Genomic DNA, 22,339 nt, shown 5'->3' with positions numbered 1-22,339 from the left:
ATGTGTGATAAATGGCTTTGAAAATGAAAATTACTGTGTCAAGAATAGGTATCCTTTAATACTGTAAAGTAAAAAAATGAAAAATCAAACAATCATTTTTAATTTATGTGGTAGCCAAATGAAATTTTCATTTGGTTTTATAGCTCTTTGGTTAGTATTACTATACTTGTAAATATGAGTTTCCAGTCTTTAGTTAATTCCTGGGAAACACCAAAAATAAAAACACTTCTGCAAAAAAAAAAAAAAATCACTTTTTCTTTGCTACATATTGGCTCAAAATTAATCACCCCAACAAGAAAGAAGAATATTAACTATGTAAATGTTTTTTCTATATATTGTATATTTTTAGGGTCTTATTTTAGGGCAGTTTAAATTGAGAGGCTCCTTTAATTATGCTCAGAGTCAGGGACATAGCTTTATCTATTACTAGTCACTGGAAAGATATTTTATCTTACCAAAATGCTAACAAATATTAAAACAATTAAGTTAGCTGACAATACTAATAATAATGGGTCAGTTGTCTTCAAATTTTAATGGATAGTCTACAGATTTTCTCTTGTTAACGGAATCCTTGTACACTGTTGGTGGGAATGTAAATTGGTACAGCCATTATGAAAAACAGTACGGAGGTTTCTCAAAAAATTAAAAATAGAACTACCATATGATCCAGCAATCCCACTTCTGGGTATATATCCAAAGAAAATAAAATCAGGATCTCAAAGAGATATCTGCATTCCCACATTAATTTCAGCATCTGTCAACAGATGAATGGATAACAAAAATAGGTGATGTGTGTTTATACACACACACACACACACACTCACACAACACACACATATCATTTATACTGTGTACACATATAATAACGGAATGAATGGTATTCAGCCTTGAAAAGAAGGAAATACTGCCATTTTCAATAACATGGATGAACCTGGAGAACACTTTGCTGAAACAAACCAGACACAGAAAGACAAATGCTGCATGATCTCATTTTTATGTGGAATCTAACAGTCAAATTCACAGGAGTGTAAGGGTTACCAGGGACTAGGGGAGGGAGAAATGGGGAGATGTTGGTTAAAAGAAAGTTTCAGTTATGCATGATGAATAGCTTCTGGATATCTAATGTACAATGTGACTACAGTAAATAGTACTTACTGTATGCTTGAAATGTGCTTGTCACTACCAAAATTAAAAAAAAAGCTGTAACTATCTAAAAAGATACATTATTTAGCTTGAATGTGGCAATGACTTCACAATGTCTATATAATGTGTATCAAATCATCAAATTGTATACTTTCAACATATACAATTCTTAGTTGCCAAATATACCTCAATAAAAAAGAAAAGTTCAAAATTCTCTTTTGTTATGGCAAAAATTTTTGTTTTTTTCTAAGTCAATAAAATATGGTTCTTCATATTAAAATCTAAATGGTAAAGTGAGAAAGATAAAGGCTGAGAAGAGGTTTGAGAGCAGTGTATAAAATTAGGAGTGTGCAAACCTGAGCTTAGTCACTGATTTGAGAATATCCTAGAACCCGGGTTACAAATTTGCTCCACCAGCCTGCCACTTAAAACGGTTTTTCCATTTTCTATTGGCAAAAAAGAAAAGAATATAAAAGGAAGAACAGTATTTTGTGACACATGAAAATTACATGAAATTAAACCTTCAGTGTCCATAAGCAATGTGGCCACATTCATTTATACATCGTCTATAGTGGCTACCACACCACAGGGGAAGAGGTTAAGTGGCTACAACAGAGACCTACGGTGCTCTCCTTGCTCTGCTCTTCTGCTTGGCTCATTACAAATCCCAGTGATGCAGTTAGAACTCTTCGCCTTCTGAATACCACACATCTGGTCCTTCCACAATAGTTACTTATTACCAGTGGATACTCATCATGCCAGAACAAAGAAAGGGAAAGGAAAAAAAGAAACGTGGACTCCAAGTTTCATGTGCTGAAGGCACGGTGCAGTCTGGATAATTCTGTTATCAAATTAGATGGCAAAGCACTGTGTTCAACATGCAGTGACACTGCGGCTGTTCTGGAAGAATACTATACATACGTTGGAATCATCAAGTGAAGTACTCATCACAGTGGCCAGAAAAATTAGAAAACTTAAAGCAAGGTATCTCATTTCATTACAGAATTTCTTTATAAAAATAAAAACATGAAAATACAGCCGCAGCCAAAACAAGCTTCTGAGCGGTTCACTTGTTAGCCAAGCAAGGAGACCCATTTACCAATGGTGAGTTAAAATGTTTTTGATTCATCAACTAAAGTAAAGTGTCCAAAGTAAACTTGCTTAGACTATTTAATTAGCCTTTTGGCAACAACAGTCGCTCAAAGGGTGGAGAACATTGGGAACAACATCAACAGTCAATAAAAAACAAAAACAAAACAAAACAAAAAAACAAGGCAAATGATTCTGAGTAGTTTTCCTTGGCTCTTGATGAGTCAACAGATGTTACTGCTACTGCCTGGTTATTGTGGTTTATTTGATAAGTCAATGCTGAGGCTGAAGTGATTGAAGAGTTAGTTTCTATGAATAGTCTGTGTGCAACAACTATAGGTAAGAGTGTTTTCTAAGAAGTTAAGAAAACGTGACTTTGGTACAAGCTGAAGTAGAATCTGCTAAGATGTGTTACATCTGGTGGTAAGAACGTGTGGAGCAAAAAAAGGCTTAGGTGGTCAAATTTACAAAACTTGTGAAGATGCAAAGTATTAAAACCCTATGGTTATTCACTGTACTATATACAGCAGGTTTTTGTGGAATATGGTTGACTTTCATCTTGTGTTAATGAACTAGTGCTCTCAACATTGAACTTCATGTAACCGGCATCAGTTGTTATCTTTTGTCAGCTATGGAAGGTGACATCCCGATTTGTTCTACCAGTTGGCTTAGCAGCAGTAGTTTTATTGTGAGTTTCTGAGTTCAGAACTGACACTGCAATTTTTCTGGACCAAAAGAAAACACCCTCAACTACTGTTACGGAACACTGAATGGCTTTGGAATCTAGCTTTGGTTGCAGACTTGATGATGTTCTGTAATGAATTCAACCAAAAATTGAGACAGTGCAAAACAATGGGAACAGTTATCCCCACTGTCTGTAGGATTCAGGAAGAGGCTCCTCCAGATTCAGAGTGTTCTAGAGTAGTGCTTTTCAAAGAGTGCCCTCAGACCAGCAGCATCAGCATCGACTGATTACTCATTAAAATGCAAATTCTACTGAATCAGAAGCTCTGGAGGTGGAGACAGCAAAACAATGTTCACGCAGGAAACATACACTAGAGTAATTTTGATGACAACTAACATGATTTGAATCACAAAGTAACACCCAGGAGTTTTATATATTCCTGTGCTCTCAAGAGGGAAGACAAGAAGCAGTATTTCCATTGTCGCACAAATCTGCAGCAGATACATTTTCTGCTCAAACCACAGGTCCGGCAGTGTTTTTTGGACCCTGATGCAAATGTAAAGGAAATTTCCATTTTTCAAAATCCATTCAATTATGCAATTCAGGAGCTTCCACGTAACCCTCAATTGGAAGGCAGCTATGCTCACCACTATACCACCAACGCTGTAACCCTCAATTGGAAGGGATTAATCTGCAAGGCTCTAGCAGGCTAAAAGGAAAAGACCAAGGGAGGAAAGAATCTAATAGAATTCTACCAATGCCTTCCAAGTGATAAATATGCTCCGGAAAATACTCTCATGGATTAACATATGTACTTGGCAATTCTTATCTGTCTGAAAAGATATTTTCAAAGACAAAATATGTAAAATCTTACTAGAGATCAACATTAACAGATGAATACTTACAATCAATTCTGATGATAGGAAATAGTAACTTTGAATCCCAATCGAGTGAAATATTATCCTCCCCATGAGTATTCCATTCTTCTTTAGTAGAACCGTATCACAAAAAAATTGTTTTCCATTACTATGTTTTGAATTCTGTCAATAAAAATTTTGTGGAAATTCATTCTCTCTCTCATTATATAATACCTACATAATAATCTCAATTTTGCCTCTTAGTCCATTACAGAAAATGTTTGCTGACCTCTGCTCCGGAATCAGAAGTCACCCTGCACACTTAAAACACAGGTTAAACGCACTGCCTAGGTGTGTAAAAGCCAGATGTCCAAGGTGTGTAAAATGGCTCTGCCACCAGCAGGTATGTGGACAGGAGGAAGTTCTTCAATCTTTCTTTGCCTCAGTTTCCTCAACTGTAACCGGAAGCAAGCAACAGTATCTATCTTACAGGGTTGTTGCGAACATTAAGTGACTCAGGGAATACAAAGCCTACCAAAGAGGGTCTGGCCAAAGTAAGCATCAACTCAATGTCAGTTGCTAATTTACGATAAAGGTACCACTTCACCCAGTTGGTAGTCAAATTATAAATCTCATCCTCCTAAAAGTTCCACCAGATAAAACATCTAAAATGTTTATATACATTTGTGAGTGGAAAGAAAATACAAGTGCATGAAGGTAATGTGTAGGATAACCCAGCCCTCTCCCAACTGGCCCTTGCTTCTGCCATGAAAACAGAAGATAGGGTGGGTCCTGCCCCATGACAGAAATCTTCATATAGATGGTTTCTTATATGGAAGAGACTGTACTGCTATTTTAATATTTCAAATGTCACAGTATTGCATTCTTTATATTCTAGAAAAGAGTAAGCATAGTACTAGTTTATAACATTTACATTAAAAATTGTTCTTAATGTTTTATTCATTTTTTGGGAGCCTAAGTGGGGGATGGGACAAAGAGAGAGGGAATAGAGGGTCCAAAGCAGACTCCATGCTGACAGCAGCGAGCTCGATGTGGGGCTCGAACTCACAAACCACGAGATCATGACCTGAGCCAAAGTCTGATGCTCAACTGACTGAGCCACCCAGGAGCCCCTATAGCCTTTACGTTTTTAAGGTTTGACATATTATATGGCTTAGCTCAATAATATATTCTTACTCATTCAATAAATATTTATTGACTGCCTAATATTTGTCATATACATAAATTCACTAGCTTATGCACTTTGGGGGAAAAATGCTTTCATATATGTAGTTTTGAGAATGCCCTCAAAAACTGCCCAGAGATATATATTAAGCATGCTAATTTTTTAACTAAGTGTGCTTCTTCTTAAATGGCTACAAGAAATTCTAGAGTAATGATGTCCAATATGATAACCACTAGCCTCAGGTGACTACTGAACACCTGAAATGTGGCTAGCACAACTGAGGTATGGAATTTTTAATTACACTTAACTACAATTAAATAAAACAGCCATATATGGCTAGTGGCTGCCAGATAGGACAGTAGAGTTCTACAGGATTATTCTGGGATGTGCAGATGTTGGAATTTAGCAGTCTGTCCTATGTGGGAAAGTAAATTTGGTTATACTACACACTTAATATTAGTTTGCTACTCAAAACAGCCCTGTCTTTTCATGCCACAAAATATTTTGTTTACTTTCTTAGCAACAGAACTAAACCAACTCACTATTTTAACAAAACAATGTTTGTTTTTCCTCCACTGTAACTGATTTCTAATGATTTAAGGTGCTGGGACACAGAAAAAAATAGATATAATCCACGTATATTTCAGAAGTCTTAAGCCTCTCCCTCAGGCAAATTTTTAAGGCATCTGCTAATAGTTGGAAAGTTATTTTGTTTAGTAGTTTACCTCTTGTTCTTGATTACGCCCACATTTCTACACTGGTATTATCCAGTAGTAAAATAAATAAGTCAGAAGAAAAATGGAAAAACTAAAACCGTCAAATTGAAGAGTTAATGTATCAGCTTAAAAAATAATAACAACATGAAAAAATAAGACTCTTCCTCCAACTAACTCTGAAAATTCTGTATACATCAAACAAAACACTGGCCAGGTCATAAGGCTTATTATAATAAGACATCTTTACATGAGGGTGTGAAAAATTAATTTTATTTTTAAACATCATGATACTTTCTGGCTCAACGTGTTCCTTTAAAAATAAGTTAAAAGGTTTCCATATTACTCTTTTATTACACATGTAATTATTGACTAAAGAATAATATTACTGATGAACATAAGGTAAAAATAATGTGACCCACTCACATATTCTTGAAGAAAAGCATTTACAATATTTTATGAAAACACTTCTTTACATTTTTACTTGATTTAATGGACAATTTCATATCTTTCTTTAAAATCTACAAATGCCTTAATGGAGCAGCAAGACATTCCCACCATTATAAAACTAAACAAAACCAACGCCAAAATAAAACCCTACGAAAGCACATGGATTTTATTATAGAACATATACGAAGTCACTGCGTAAAGCTCTTTTTTATGAATACATTTGGAAAGCTCACATTGAGTTCCAGCACAGCTCTGTTATCAATCTGTGAACAGAAGGACACATCAAGCAAGCAAAGATCTTTACAAGATTCCAGAAGTTTTCTTAAAGATGCTGGACTTACCATTCTTGTTCCTGTTAAAATAAAACAAAACACCTTAAGTATCATATTTATATAATGTCCGGATAAAGAACCCCTTTATTATTTATTATTTAAAATGCATTTAAGGTAAACTGCCTTTTAAAAATTAAAAGCATTTCTTTAAACAAAAGACATATTGAAATAGCCTTGTAAAAAAAATACAAACTGAATTGTTCCATCCAATTTGGCATCTAGGACCTGGATTTTGTCAATAGTCTACTCACTATCTTCATTCCTACCTCCTGGCCATTCCAATCAGCTCCTCCAGACTTTTCCTATTTCTGTCACCCAAGTTCAAAACTGTCTACACATCTCGTTTTCCTCAACCCATGGGTCAAATCATACAGCAATGCTTACAGTGATTCAACCTCATATTCCATGCAGTGCAATTACTGAGCAACTACCACTGCAGAAACTTCTGTTTCAGGCACTGGAGATACAAAGATGAATAAGACATGTGTCTGCCCTAAGGAACTCCTTGACCAGAGTTGAAAACAAATAGTTACAATACAACTCGATAAGTGGTGGGTATAAAATGGCATTATCGGAAGTCACATAATGGCTGAGCAGTACTCCATTTAGCCCACGTTAAATCTGAAGAGACTACTGGCTATTCAGATAGAAGCCACATTATATACGTTATGAAAAGCACCTGCTTAAAGTCAGCACTCAATAAATAACAAATATCATTAGGCTTGAAGATATCATCTATTGTAAAACACGCATGCATGCTTTAACTGTGGGTTTTCTAGGGAGGAAAAAAAATCACTGTCATATCACATAAACACATCTAATGTGATGGAACTGAAGTTTCTGAGACGTTAACTTATGCCTTTTCCCCTGAGAAATCCTTTCTGCTCCCCTCCTTGCCGTGGGCTCCAGAAGCAGTATACTGCTACCTTGACTGCGGCTAGCCCCGTGCCAAACCCATACAGATTCTCCTGGGAATCAGGAGAACTGGAACTCACTAAAGCCTTCAGTGTCCATAGATCCCTTGAACTAAAGACACGAAAAACTGGGTTGGGACTGTTGTATCATATAGCTACATGTACATAGGAAGACAGAGATGGCCAGCATGACAAGAAAAGAGTAAGGCAAAAACAAAGGGAAAAGCAGATGTAAAAGTTATTGGTGAGTGTACAAGGGCAGTGGAGGTGGGGCAGGCGCCTGAGCATGAAGGACAGGAAAAGGCAGAAAAAAGAGAAAACAACGTTCTTGCCTTTTGATAGTTTTCCAGTCTCTGCTGAGGTCTGACCATAACTCCTACCTATGGATCCCAGAGAGACACCTGTACCTTCACAATAATGTTCCTTCTCTTATGTGGAAGTTAGTGTGAGTGGGCTTCTGTTGTACAAGATAAGAGAACCTCAGCTGGGACACTTGGCTATGTGGTTGGTGTTCTTCACCTAGGGTTGTGACTCTTTTCTATTTGCCAGACTTGGTCATTAGCATCTGAGTTTCCTAGTAAGTTAGAAATTCCTAAAAGCCTAAGAGAATAGAATGTCCGGGAAGGAAGTTGGAAGACTGAAAATTTAACAAGGCTAAGGTGTCCTGTCTTATGCTTCCAGAGGACTGTGTGCTTTTGTTTTCTTATCCACCTAGAACACAACTATGTTCTCAGTCAGTTTGCTCCCTCAGGGCAGGGGCCACATCTGTCTATCTGACCTATCTCCAGTGTTGGAAACAATGCCTGACACAGTGTATGCTCAGTAAGTGTGTAATAAATGAAAGAATGAAGGGATGGTGTTTAATTTCACAATACCATTACCCTGGTTTGGACCCGTATTAGATGGATTACCATAGCTAATCTCCCCGATTTTGATTTCCTCGCTCTCCCAATTCACCTACCACTTGTTTCTAGATTAATATCCCTACCACAGCTCTAAATATATCACTCATGCTCCAAATTAAAACCCAGTAATAGCTCTTCCTTGTTTAATTTTGTGCAGATTCCTCATCCTTGTGTTCAAAACTCTCCACGAAAGCCTGCATTATACTAACGTTCTAAGTCAAATTAGATTGCCAATTCTCTGAAGGTATTCTGTATTTTTAACTCCTAAGCTTTTGTTTCATGCTCCTCATTCTGCTTAAAATGCTCTCCTCCTATTTTCTATTCCCTTTTCAAGGATACCTTTCAAATACCTATTAACCTTAAAAAAAAATTTTTTTTTAATTTGAGAGAGAGAGCATGCACGAGCAGGGGAGAGGGGCAGAGGGAGAGAGAGACAAAGAGAGAGAGAATCCTAAGCAGGCTTCAGGCTCAGCACAGACACAAACACAAGGCTCAATCCCACCACCCTGGGATCATGACCTGAACTGAAATCAAGAGCCGGACGCTCAACTGACTGAGCCACCCAGGTGCCCCCTATTAACCTTTTCAAGTAAACTTTTTCATATTTCTTTAATCATATATACTCTCTTTTCTTTGAGCCCCCAAATGAACTTGCTTCTGGCTTGCATTAAAGTTACTTATAATTGTTTTACTGGGGTTTTTTTTTGGGGGGGGGGCAGGTCATAAACTCTCTGAAGGTAGGGACTATATGTTACTCAGCTTTGTACTGGTCAGTAAGCATTTTCAGTATGAAGAAGGTATGCCACTTAACATTTGCCAGACCAATTAACATTTCATTAATTTGTGATTAACCAATCACAAAATGACAAAATAATGACTATAAGCTTGGTTTAACTAAGAATCTTTTTTTCAAAATGGATTCAAACACTTAAGGAAACCATAAACAACAATAAAAATGAAATTTTAGCATAGTGGTTTAGGAGCATAGATTCTGATTCAAATTCAGATTCCTGTGGCACCTGGGTGGCTCAGTTGGTTAAGCATCCACCTCTTGGTTTCGGCTCAGGTCACGGTCTTGTGGTTTCAAGAGTTCGAGCCCCACATCGGGCTCTGTGCTGCCAGCACGAGCTTGCTTGGGATTCTCTCTTTCTCCTTCTCTCTCTGCCCCTCCCCCATTCACGCTGACTCTCTTTCAAATAAACAAACTTTAAAAAATTGTAAAAAAAAAAAATTCAGATTCCTCATTAGACATGAGACTCTGGCAAATCACGTAACTTCTTTCAGCCTGTTTCCACTTCTGTGGCTATAATAACAGCTATCTCAAACACTGTGAGGGTTAAATCGGTTAGTATATGCTCGGAACAATATAAAGCGTACAGTCCCATTGCTGTTAACATTATTTTACTTTGTTCTTTATATTTGAAATAAGATGTTCTAATATATTTGCATGATGGTCCTCTTCCTATAATTTATTTTGCCATAATAATACTTCCTTGCTCTCTCTTCTATTTTTTTTTAGTATAGTTGACACACAATGTTATATTAGTTTTAGATATACAAGGTAGTGATTCAACAGGTTTATACATTATGCTATGTTCACAAGCATAGCTACCATCTGTTACCATGCAATGCTACTACAATATCACTGGCTATATTCCATATGCTGTGTCTTCTTTTCCCAGGACTTATTCATTCCATAACTGGAAGCCTGTATCTCCCACTCCTCCTCACACATCTTGCTCATCCCTCCACCCCCCTTTCCTCTGGCAACCATCAGTTTGTTCTCTATATTTATAGATTTGATTCTTTTTGTTTATTCATTTGTTGCTTTTTTTCCTAAAGATTCCACTTACAAGCGAAATCATGTATTATTTATCTTTCTCAGTGTGACTTATTTCACTTAACAAAATACCCTCCATGTTATCACAGTCTCATCCTTTTTTATGGCCATGTAATATTTCACTGCATACCTATATACCACATTTTCCTTATCCATTTTTTATTGATAGACACGTAGGCTGACTTCATATCTTGGCTACTGTAAATAATACTCCAACAAACGTAAGGGTGCATATACCTTTTTGAATTTGTGTTGTTTGTTTTGAGTAAATACCCAATAGTGGAATTACTAGAACATACAGTAATTCTATTTTTGATTTTTTGAGGTACCTCCATTCTGTTCTCCATAGTGGCTGTACCGGTTTACATGCCCATCTACAGTGCACAAGGGTTCCTTTATCTCCACATCCTCACCAACATTTATTTCTTGTGTTTTTGATTTTAGCCATTCTAATAAGTATAAGGTGATATCTCACTGTGGTTTTGATTTGCAGTTCCCTGATGAATAATGATGTTGAACATCTTTTCATGTGTCTGTTCACCATCTGTGTGTCATCTCTGGAGAAATATCTATTCAGATCCTCTACCCATTCTTTTATCGCATTGTTTTTTCATATTGAGTTTTTAAGTTCTTTATATATTTAGGATATTAACCCCTTATCAGATATATCATTTGCAAATATCGTCTCCCCTTCAGTAGGTTGTGTTTTTGCTTTGTTCATGGTGCATTTTTTTTTATTTTGACGTAGTCCCAGTAGTTTCTTTTTGCTTTTGTTTCCCTTGCCTTAGGAGACATATCTAGAAAAAAGTTGCTACAGCTGATGTTAGAGTAATGCCTGCCTGTGGTCTCTTCTAAAATTTTTGTGATTTCAGGTTTCACATTTAGGTGTTTAATCCATTTAAGTTTATTTTGCGGTAGGGTATTAAAAGGTAGTCCAGTTTTATTCTTCTACACATAGCTATCCAGTTTTCCTAGCACCATCTACTGAAGAGATTGTCTTTTCCCCATTATATAATCTTGCCTCCTTTATTTCTGGGCTCTCTATTCTGATCCATCGATCTATGTGTCTTTTTATACCAGTACCATATTATTTTGATTACTACAGCTTTGTAGTATATCTTGAAATCTGGGATTGTGATACCTCAAGACTTTGTTCTTTCTCAAGACTGCTTTAGCTATTTGAGGTTTTTTGTGATTCCATAAAAATTTTAGTACTGTTGGTTCTAGTTTTGTGAAAAATGCTGTTTGTATTTTGATAAGGATTGCACTGAATCTGAAGATTGATTGGGGAAATATTTGGGACACTTCAACAATCCTAATTCTTCCAATTCATGAGCATGGAATATCTTTCCATTTGTTTGAATCATCTTCAATTTCTTTCATCAGTGCTTTATAGTTTTCAAGAACAGTTCTTTCCCCATTTTGGTTAAGTTTATTCATAGGTGTTTTATTCTTTTTCGTGCAACTGTAAATGGTGTTGTTTTCTCTTTTTTTTTTTTTTTTTTGCTACTTCATTATTGGTGTATAGAAATGCTACTGATTTCTGGATACTAATCTTATATCCTGTAGCTTTACTGAATTCATGTCTTCTAGCAGTTTTTTTTTTTTGTGGAATCTTTAGGACTTTCCATGTATCGTAACCAGTCATCTGCAAATAGTGAGAGTTTGACTTCTTTATCAATATGGATGACTGTTATTTCTTTTTCTTGTCTGACTGCTATGCCTAGGACTTCCAGTACTATCTTGAATAAACACAGTGAGAGTGGACACCCTTGTCTTATTCCCAATCTTAGAGGAAAAGCTCTCAGTTTTTCACCGCTGAGTGTGATGTTAACTGTGGGTTGTTCATATATGGCCTTTATTACATTGAGGTATGTTGTCCACTTTATTATTACTATTATGTTGAGGTAAGTTCATTCTACTTTGTTGAGTTTTTTTTTTTTATCACGAATGGATGCTGAATTTTATCAAATGCTTTTTCTGCATCTACTGAGATGATCATATGATTTTTATCCTTCATTTTGTTGATATGGTGTATCACACTGATTTGCAAATACTGAACCATCCTTGCACCCCTGGAATAAATTCCACTTGGTCATGGTGAATGATCTTTTTAATGTATTGTTGTACGAGGTTTGTAATATTTTGGCCCATAGTTTTCATTTTTTGTGGTCTGTTTGTCTGGTTTTGGTATCAGGGTAATGCTGGCCTCATAGAATATATTTGGAAACCTTCCTACCTCCTCTATTTTTGGAATAGATAAAGGTGAATGGGTACTAACTCTATTTATTTATTTATTTATTTAATTTATTTAACATTTATTTTTGAGAAAGAGAGAGAGAGAGAGACAGCACATGAGCAGGGGAGGGGCAGAGAGAGAGAGGGAGACACAGAATCTGAAGCCGGTTCCAGGCTCTGAGCTGTCAGCACAGAGCCTGATGTGGGGCTCGAACTCACAAACCGCGAGATCATGACCTGAGCTAAAGTTGGATGCTTAACCAACTGAGCCACCCAGGTAAACCAGTGTTCTCTTCTTTAAATGTTTGTAGTATTCAGCTGTAAATCATCTGGTTCTGAACTTTCATTTTTGGTACTTTTTTGATTACCAATTCAATTTCATTATTTGTAATCAGCGTATTCAGATTTTCTATTTTTTCCTAGGTCAGTTTTGGAAGATTGAATGTTTCTAGTAATTTATCCATTTCTCCTAGGTTGTCCAGTTTGTTGGCATGTAAATTTTCACATTATTCTCTTATAATTCTTTGTATTCTGTTGTGTCAGTTTGTTACTTCTCTCTTATTTCTGATTTGAGTCCTTTCTCTTTTATTTTTGATGACTCCAGCTATGGGTTTGATTTATTTATCTCTTCAAAGAATCAGCTTTCAGTTTCATTGATTTTTTTTTCTATTGCTTTTTGCTTTAGTCTCTATATCATTTATTTCTGCTCTGATCTTTATTATTTCCTTTCTTCTATTCACCTTGGATTTTGTTTGTTCTTTTTCTAGATCCTTTAGGTGTAGACTGTTTATTTGAGCTTTTTATTGTTTCTTGATGTAGACCTATATCACTGCATAATTCCCTTAGAACTGCTTTTGCCGTGTCCCAAAGATTTTGGACCATTATGTTTTCATTTCCATTTGTCTCCATTAATTTTGTTCATTTGTTTGATTTCTTCATTGACCCCTTCATTGCTTGTTCATTATCATGTTGTTTAGTCTCCAGGTTTTTGTGTCTTTTCTATTTTTTTCTTGTGATTTATTTCTAGTTTCATACTGTTGTAATCAGAAAAGACACATGGTATGACTTCAATCTTCTCAAATTTATTGAGGCTTGTTTTGTGGCCTAATACATGATCTATTCGGGAGAATGTCCCATGCACAATAAAAAAGAATGTGTATTCTGTTGTTTTCAGATGGAATGTTCTCTATATATCTGTTATTTCCCTCTAGTCCAATATGTCATTCAAAGACATTATTTCCTTGTTGATTTTCTACCTGGATGATCTATCCACTGATGTTAAGTAAAATGTTAAAGTCCACTACTATTACTGTATTATCATCAATTTCTCTCTTTATGTCCATTAATATTTGCTCTTTGTAGGTATGTGCTCCAGTGCTGGGTGCACAGATACTTACAACTGTTACACCCTCTTATTGGATTGATCCCTTTATCATTATGCAATGCTTTGTCTCTTGTTATAGTCTTTGTTTTAAAATCTATTTTGTCTGATATAAGTATTGTTACTTTGTTTTTGTTTTTTTGTTCTTCCACTTCCATTTGCATGGTATTTTCTCCATCCATTCACTTTCAGTGTATGTATCTTTAGGTCTGAGGTGAGTCTCCTATAGTCAGTATAAAGATGAGTCTTGCTTTTTGTTTTTTTTTTAATCCATTCTGCCACCCTATGTCTTTTGATTGGAGCATTTTGGCCATTTACATTTAAGTAATTGTTGATAGGTATGTACTTACTGCCATTTTATTATTTGTTTTCTAGTTGTTTTTGTAGTTCTCCCCTGTTCCTTCCTTCCTTCTCTTGCTCTCTTTCCTTATGAGTGATGAGTTTCTATAGTGTTATGTTTGGCTTTCTTTCTCCTTATTTTTTGTGTACCTCATGAGGTTCAAATATAGCATCCTAAGTATACAGCAGTCTATATTACTTTGATGAACTTCAAAGGCATTCTAAAAACAAAAAAGAAAAAAATAAAACCTTCTTTTTCTTTTTCCCCTTCATGTTTTATGAATATGTGGTCCTATTTTACATCTTTTTACTTATAATTTTTTTATGTCTAATTATGGCCACTTCCTTTAGGACTTACAGAAGTCTCTTTAACATTTCTTCTAAGTCTGGCTTAGTGGTGATAAACTCCTTTAGTTTTTGTTTGGGAAACTCTCTCTCCTTCAAGTCTGAATGACACCCTTGATGAGTAGATTATTCTTGGTTGTAGGTGTTTTCCTTGCAGCATTTTGAATGTATCGTGTCATTCCCTTCTGGCCTGCAAAGTTTCTGCTGAAGAATCAGCTGATGATCTTATAGGTTTTTCCTTGTAGGTAACTTTTTGTTTCTCTCTTGCTTTTAAGATTCTATCTTTAACCTTTAAGACTTTACTTATTACATGTTGTAGTGTGGACCTCCTTGGGTTCATCTTGTTTGGAACTCTCTTCTTTGATGTGGATGTCTGATTCTTTCCCTATATCAGGGAAGTTTTCAGCTACTGTTTCTTTAAATAAGTTTTTCACCCCTTTCTCTTCTTCTTATGGGACTCCCGAATGTGAATGTTTGTTTGCTTGATGTTGTCCAAGGGTTCTCTTAATCTATCTTCATTTTTAAAAAGTCTTTTCTCTTTTTGATGTTCATCTTGGGTGCTTTCCATTACCCTGTCTTCCAGATCTCTTCTGCATCTGCTAATCTGTTGATTCCCTCTAGTGTGTTTTTTACTTCAGTTATTGTATTCTTCAACTCTGATCGGTTCTTGCTTATATTTTCTATATCTTTACTGAAGGTGTCACTGGGTTCTTCCACTGTTCTCTCCAGCCTGGTATTTTAATGACCACTACTTTAGATTCCTTCTCAGGCATGCTGTTTATTTTTATTTCACTTGGTCCTTCTCTTGTTCTTCCTTTTGAAGCATATTCCTCTGTCTCCTCATTTTGCTTGACTTTCTGCATTTATTTCTATGGATTAGGAGGTGCAGCTAATTCTCCTGAACTTGAAGGAATGGTCTTGTGTTTGGTCATCCCCTATGTAGACTATATGCTTGGTGACTTTTGCTGGCTGGCAAGCTGGACCTGTGGCTGGCATGGGTTAGGGGAACCTGGTGCTTTCCACATAGTGAGTCCCTTGTCAGGACAGCTAAAACTGAAGCAGATTCAGGTCAGGATGTCTCAGGGTTCTGTGTGTGGAGAGCACACTAGCAGGACAACTGAAGCTGAAATGGGTGCAAGTCAGAGTGTCCCAGGGTGCTCTGTGCAGGGGGTACCTTGGCAGAATGGCTGGAGCTGATGCAATGTGCAGGCCAGGAGATCCCTGAGCTCTCTAGGCAGAAGGTACCCTAGCAGGAGAGTTGAAACTAAAGTGGGTCCAAGCTGGGGGGACAAGGGGCTCTCCACACAGAGGCACCTTGGAAAGACAGCTGAAGCAGAAATGGATATAAACTTGGGTGTTTCTGGAATTTCCACACAGAGGGTGCCCTGAATAATGGCTGTAGTTGGTGTGGGGTATAGGTTGGGAGGTCCTGGGGTGTTCCATGCAGGGGTCATCTTGGCAGGACAACTAAAGCAAAGATGTGGTCCCTGGGCTCTCCACACACAACATGCCCTGGTAGGACAGCTGAAACTGAATTAGGAGCAAGTCAGGTTGTCCAATGGAGGCGCCCTGGCTGGGTGGATGGAGCTGAGGTTGGCATGGGTGGAAGTGTTCTGGGGTGCTCCACACAGGTGTGCCCTGGCAGGATGGCTGGAGCTGAAGCAGATGTCAGCCAAAGATGGTGAAGCACTCTGCACTGTGGGTGCCCTAGCAAGTCACTGGAAGCACAACTGGTGTGCGCCTGGAGTGTTCTGGGATGTCTGCACCTGTGTCACCTTGATGTGAAGACTGGGGCTGGAGTGAGCACTAACCAGGGGTGTCCTGGTGTGTACAACTTTGTGGCTGCCTAGGTAGGACAGCTGGGGCTGGTGTGGGCTAAGGGCTCAGGGTTCACTGAGGCAGGAGGCCAGTTAGGGTGCCAGACTGTGCACTGGTCTGTGCTTTTAAGGTGGAGGGAGAGTGCAGACCATGTACATAAGCTCCTCCCACCCAGAGAGCATTCTAGCAGCTCTCCCCACTGTTTGGTGGAGTTCTAGAGTTGACTCTTTTATATGCTAGTTGCTCTTTTAAACCATGGCTTTTAGAGAAAGGTGATGGTGATGATGATGATGATGATGATGATAGAAAAATAAAAGAAAAAAAGGGATAAAAAGGGAAAAAAAAGGAAAACAAAAACGAAACAAGACAAAACCAAAAACACACGCACAAAAAAACCCAGTTTATTTTCTATGCCCCAGTGCCACTGCCCCCAAAGCTGGCATGGGCTGTGGACTCTGGTCTTGCTGAGGTTACAGGTGCACTCTGATGACCGGACCTGCTGGTGTCTAGATCCTGGTGGGGTCTAGGCTTTTAAGGTGGGGTGGGAACACAAACTGTGTTGTCCTCCAGTCCCTTTGACCTGGAGAGTGACCCACAGTCCCTCTACAATTTGGTAGAGTTCTACTGTTGTCTCTCTTATGTGTTAGTTGTTCTTCTCCACTGAGGCTTTTATCCTGTGCCCAAGGACAGAGATCTGTTCCTGGTCCCTCAGTACTATCCCCCCTCGCCTCCCCCAACTGCTGTTGGCCTTGTCAGAGGTGGAGGTTCCCTTTGTTACTGTGTCTCAGTTTTTCTTGCTGTTCTCTTGCCATTCTATGGTTTTGCAGAAGCTGTTTAGTCAGCCCTCAGTTCTCTCAGGAGGAACTGCTCTATAAGCAGGTATAAACTGCTGTGTTCTGTGGAGCTGAGTTCAGAGTCTTCCTATGTTGCGATGTCGGACTGGAACTCTCCATATTTCCTTGCTCTTGCTTGGGAAAGTTACAAATGTTTTCAAAAAGAAGCCATTATACTTCTTCCCTATTTGTCTTTCATGTCTCTGTCAAGTAATTCATATGTTTGTAAGCCGTTAGGCCACCTGAAAACCAACCCCAGTGCTCACAAGTGTGCTTTTGTCTGAGAGTCATCATTACCAACTTCTTTGTAGTTCTGTAGCATCTCTTTAAGACACTGGCTACTCCTCATCTCTACTGTATGAGGTTCGGGCGGGGGGGGGGGGGGGGCGGTGACTGTAAAACAGATATTAACCAACGCCAGCCCCTATCCTCTGAAGTGAAGCCTAATGTAATCAGTGATCCAATTTTAAAGGCCTCAGCTACCTTTCCTCATTCTCTCTCATTTTCTTAAACTTTCCAAAATATTTCTCCTGTAAAAGGTCTACACTAATTCAAAGTGGTAGGTAGGCAGAAAGGAAAAGAAATAAGCAAGGAAAGCAGTCGTGGTGTTATAAAAAATCAGTACTGACTATGTTGGGGCCCAAAACCTTGCATTTGAACCCTTGGCTCTGCCATATATTAATTGCTGGACTCTAGTCCCTCTTCTATGAAAACACAATGATATCCAATTCCCTGAGCTATGAAGAATAAAGAAAATATAACACAGATGAGGTATCTAGCCAAAAGTGTACCTGTAACAGGCAAGAATTTCTCCCTAAATGTTTAGGCAAGAGTTTCTGATAAAAGTAGCTTGAATAAGTAATATGCAACCATATGAGCAACATCCACAAATGTATCATAAACCTGGACTGTGCAGAGATTTTCAAGGAAACCACAAATTCAGATGCTGAAAATCTTCACATTTCCCCGTGGTTGAATGTTTAACAGACAGGAAAGGACAGAGTCCACTCCATGGACTAACCTATCAACACTAACAGATTACCAGAGAACACAGTACAGGTGCTATATGAATTCACAAAGTTCCAACTGTGTGGGCAATTTTAACTATGGTGCTGCCAGCACTTCCGGCTAAAGTAAGAAGTAACGAAGCCTCACAGGGCTCCCAGCTGATAAACTGCAAGAAGGACACAAGGAATCCCAGAACTGGAAAGGATTTTCAATAGATCTGCCCTGGGGTAGAACTACTCCTAAAATCTAGAATTATTGGAAATGAAGATTTGACAATATTCCTTAATCATGAGTTTAACATCAAGAAGCATTCAGACACACACACACACACACACACACACACACACACACACACACACACGTATAACTCATTATACAAATGGATTAATTTCTTCTCTGTCTTTAAAATGGAGAACACAGCTTATATAAATTCTCACTCTTCTTACTAGACCAAGAATTAATGTTTATTTAGAGCTTTCTGATAGGCTCAACTATAAAATTCTGTTATTGTCCTCACTCTTTTACTTAAGTACAGATATAATTACTCTCTGTATCAACTGGCCTATCTTGCACTTCTTCAAACCAAGCAGGCTTATCAGGACAAAATTTTATTGTACGTAAGTTTTTTTTCCCCCCTTGCAAAAAGTCTGAGATTGGCTTTCACATCAAGGCTTTAAAATGAGTTTATACATGGGGCACCCTGGTGGCTCTGGCAGTTGAGCATCCAACTTCGGCTCAAGTCATGATATTGCAGTTCATGAGTTTGAGCCCTGCATCGGGCTTACTGCGGTCAGCCTGTCAGCACAGAACCTGGGTTGGATCCTCTGTCTCCCTCTCTTTGCCCCTCCCCCACTTGCGCTCTCCCAGAAATTTAAAAAAAAAATCTTAAAAAAAAAAAAAAGCAAAAATAAAAAATAAAACAAATATATATACTGTATCCTTACCTAGTATGTCCAGTTGCCGTAATCGGGTACAATTACATGCCAGTTCTTCAATGTCTGTGTCACACACAGATCTGTTAGCTGTAAGAAAGAGTTTTTGCAAGTTTGGGAGCTGGCGTGCCAGTCTGGCGAAACACCCGGTGCTGCTCTGCAGTGTAGGGCACCAGCCAAGGTCGAGTTCCTCCAGAAGCGGACACCCAGAAGCCAGTTCTGCTATCCCGTTCTCAGTAATATTCTTACACCTCCACAGATCCAGAGTTCGGAGTTTTTTACACTTGGCTCCTATCATGCTGGCTATCACATCATAGTCTTCAATCTGGAAATCAAATCATTCCAGTCTCTTACATATTATGCTCAGAAATACAGACTGCATAGAGCAAGTTAAAACATTCATAATCATCTCCTATTGTTTGCTTCCATGTAAACAGACCCACGTTCTTGTTAATATAGATCTACCCACTCATCTCACAGATCTGCCACTGTTTCCTACAACAGCAAGAATAATCGCTTACTTAAAAATCCACCTAACAGAACTCTAGACAGAGGGCTTCATGAATTAAATCCCAGAGCAGTATGAAATCTTCAGTCCCTCACAAAGAATTTGAGGATTTTGTGTTGTTCTTGCACGCCTTCCATTTTGACCTTGCTGCTGCTACTCGCTCGGTTCACGGGACCTCGTTTCTTCTATTTTATATATAATTCATCAACTGTGGTAGGTATGTAAGAGCCCCCTAATAGAGGTGGGCACTTCACCACACTCTAAAATGGTATGTGAATATGTTGAGAGTCCTAATAATGATACTAGTTTGGGGTTAAATGAGGCCTTTAGGGACTGAACGTACAACACAAAAATAATTTAGATTGTGATATGTTGTCTCAGTTACTGGAAGTGTCCGACGATTTACTTCATGATCACAAGATAATTCTCTACTAAACAGGGATTAAACATTTCAGTTCACGGGCTTTATATGCTTTAATAATGTTTTTCTTAACAGGTTTCTTTAGAGTTTGATTTGATTATTTTTTAATCAGGTATCAAAATTATCACCAGAAGTCAAAAGGAAACAAAATAGCTAACACTTCCAGGTATCATTTCCTTGTGTTCATTTGTTTATTCATATCTTCAACTACCATGTGCCAGGACCACTCCAGAGGCCAGGAACAACAGTGAACCCCAAAACAAAGACTTTGTTCACATTTTTGGGAAAGACAAACAAACGAGCAAAATAAATCCAGTGAGTGGTAAGTGGTGTTAGAATAATGAAATAGGGTGATCAGACTGCCAGATGCGCAGAGGGTCACATGCAGTGGAGGAAGGGAGCAGGGGAGAGAGGGGTGATTGTTGGGATTTCCAGGAATGAACCTGGTGTATTCAGGGAACAGAAGTAGGATCAGGAATGGCCCAAGGGGAGTGAGGAGAGAGGCCATGAGGGCAGAGAGATATGCAGGGGCCAGGCTGTGATGCCATGAAAGAGTTTGGATTTTTATTTTAAGTACCAAGGAAATCAATGGAGGGTTTGAAACAAATACGACTTACACTAAAACAAAAACAAAACCCCCCTCTGGTTTCTGTGTGGAGTATGGTCTATGGTCGGTAAGACTGGAGGGAGGAAGCCCAGCAAAGAGGCCTGCATTAGCTTAGTGGAGAGAGGCAGGGGCTTGCAATGAGTTTGCAAGCAGTGAAACGAGAAATGGACACATTTGGAGCTATAGAGCTATATTTTGAGTCAGAACTAAGGGCTGATGGCTTAGATGAAGTCATGGGGATTTCTACGGTCTTCAGGAACTGTTATGGTAGAATCAAGCAGAAGACCATGAGAAACGATTTGAGGGGAATACAACTACTTAAGTGAGTGTACCCAAATACACTTTAACTCTGAAAATTAGTGCAGCCAATCAACTCCTTTACAAAGAATTGTCAAGCTTTCCAACACTCGTGATGCTTACTTGCTATTGTTTTGATAGTCAAAAATAAAATCAAATGAATCATCCTGCCTTTTGGTCAACTGATAGAAAAGAAGCTGAAATAAACATGGTATTAAAATATCAACAAAGATCTGTCTGTGTTACTGTTCTGGTGAACCCTGGACCTGCTGTGAAATGGGAACAGTATTTCTATGACAAGTGTGGAACGTTTCCACCACAACGTAAATAATAGTATCAGCAATATCACGAATATTTCTGAACTTCAATGTCAAGTCCTTAAAACTTAATTTCCTGACAAACAAATATCAAAAGCAACAATATTTTACTGGCAGCTACATACTTTAATTTAATAATAGCCTACTTATCTTAAGTAGCATTTCTATTTTTAATATATGTGCTGCCGAAGCGAGCACTTAAGTAGCATTTCTTACAGTATATCATACATTAACAGAAGTACAAGGAGAAAATGGGTTCAGGAGTCAGGTAAAGCTGCAAAACACTGGCATACACAAAGGCACACAGTTTCTTTGTTGTAGGATATACCATTGAAAACTCTAGGAGGAAGGCAGGGTAGCATTATTTCCTAATCTTAATCAGGAATCCCTACCTCACTGCCCCCCAATACACATCTTTTCTTAATTGAATATCTTTTAGGACTAATGTTGCATGAGTCAACTTGAAAATGTTGACTTAAAACATACTAATTCCAACTACAAACATATATGTGATTCCAAATCTCAAGTATGTGTGACCAGACTCCTGCTTTTCTAGAAGATGTTGTTCCAGTTTAAAGGGAGGTAAGTAACAGGCAGAAAAAGGTACCTCTGGCCAAGGTTAAACAGCGGCCTTACCAATCTAAAGAGGGCGAGCTAGCAATAAGCAACAATCCAAGCGGCAGTAACTGGCTGGTCTGTCATCACAGAAAGTCCCATCAAATGTAACTGGGCCCATCCAGAAAAGTCATCAGAGGGACCCAACAGAAGCCCATGAAATGGCTTACGAAGATAAGAATTTGATCAAAAGTAAGGAAAGTCTAATGTTGAGTTAACGGGCTCCCAAGATTGTTTCTAAAGACCGGGGTTGGTCTGAGCCCACACCTGGTAGTTTAATCAGGCCTAACCACCAGGATGGTTTTTATATGGTGATATGGAGATAAACAAGTGGTCGTAACAGGTCTCTCTAGCCTACATTGCCAAATCTTGGAGCATCTCAGAAGCCATCATTGAACTCTAAAAGGTGTTCACATGGAATTTCTTTTAGGTTGAATCCAAGCTTAGGACGCCAGGAGAACTTCTCTGATCTTGCAACCATCCTGCTTATTCAGGTCTTCCTAGTAAGTGGATACAAAATTGGAATGGTTTGGGGGGGGGCACCCGGGAGGCTCAGTTGGTTAAGC

General features: G+C 38.3%; 1 protein-coding gene across 3 annotated transcripts in view; it reads right to left on the bottom strand.

The window, feature by feature from the left end:
• Positions 1–5,924: 5,924 nt before the first annotated feature.
• FBXL4 (F-box and leucine rich repeat protein 4) overlaps positions 5,925–22,339 on the bottom strand; it is an 82,342-nt gene continuing 65,927 nt past the window's right edge. For all 3 annotated transcript variants that reach the window (XM_019442922.2, XM_019442923.2, XM_019442921.2), the window contains 2 exons: positions 19,021–19,333; positions 5,925–6,475 (listed from right to left, as the gene is read on the bottom strand). In XM_019442922.2, coding sequence (XP_019298467.1) covers positions 6,312–6,475; positions 19,021–19,333 — 477 coding nt within the window. In that variant the 3' untranslated portion in view covers positions 5,925–6,311. The remainder of the gene's footprint in view (positions 6,476–19,020; positions 19,334–22,339) is intronic.

Source organism: Panthera pardus, unplaced genomic scaffold, assembly GCF_024362965.1.
Source record: "Panthera pardus isolate Hobbes unplaced genomic scaffold, ASM2436296v1 HiC_scaffold_17, whole genome shotgun sequence".
Classification (NCBI taxonomy): domain Eukaryota; kingdom Metazoa; phylum Chordata; class Mammalia; order Carnivora; family Felidae; genus Panthera; species Panthera pardus.
Note: the sequence above shows the minus strand (reverse complement) of the source record. Positions and strands in the feature narration are given on the sequence as shown.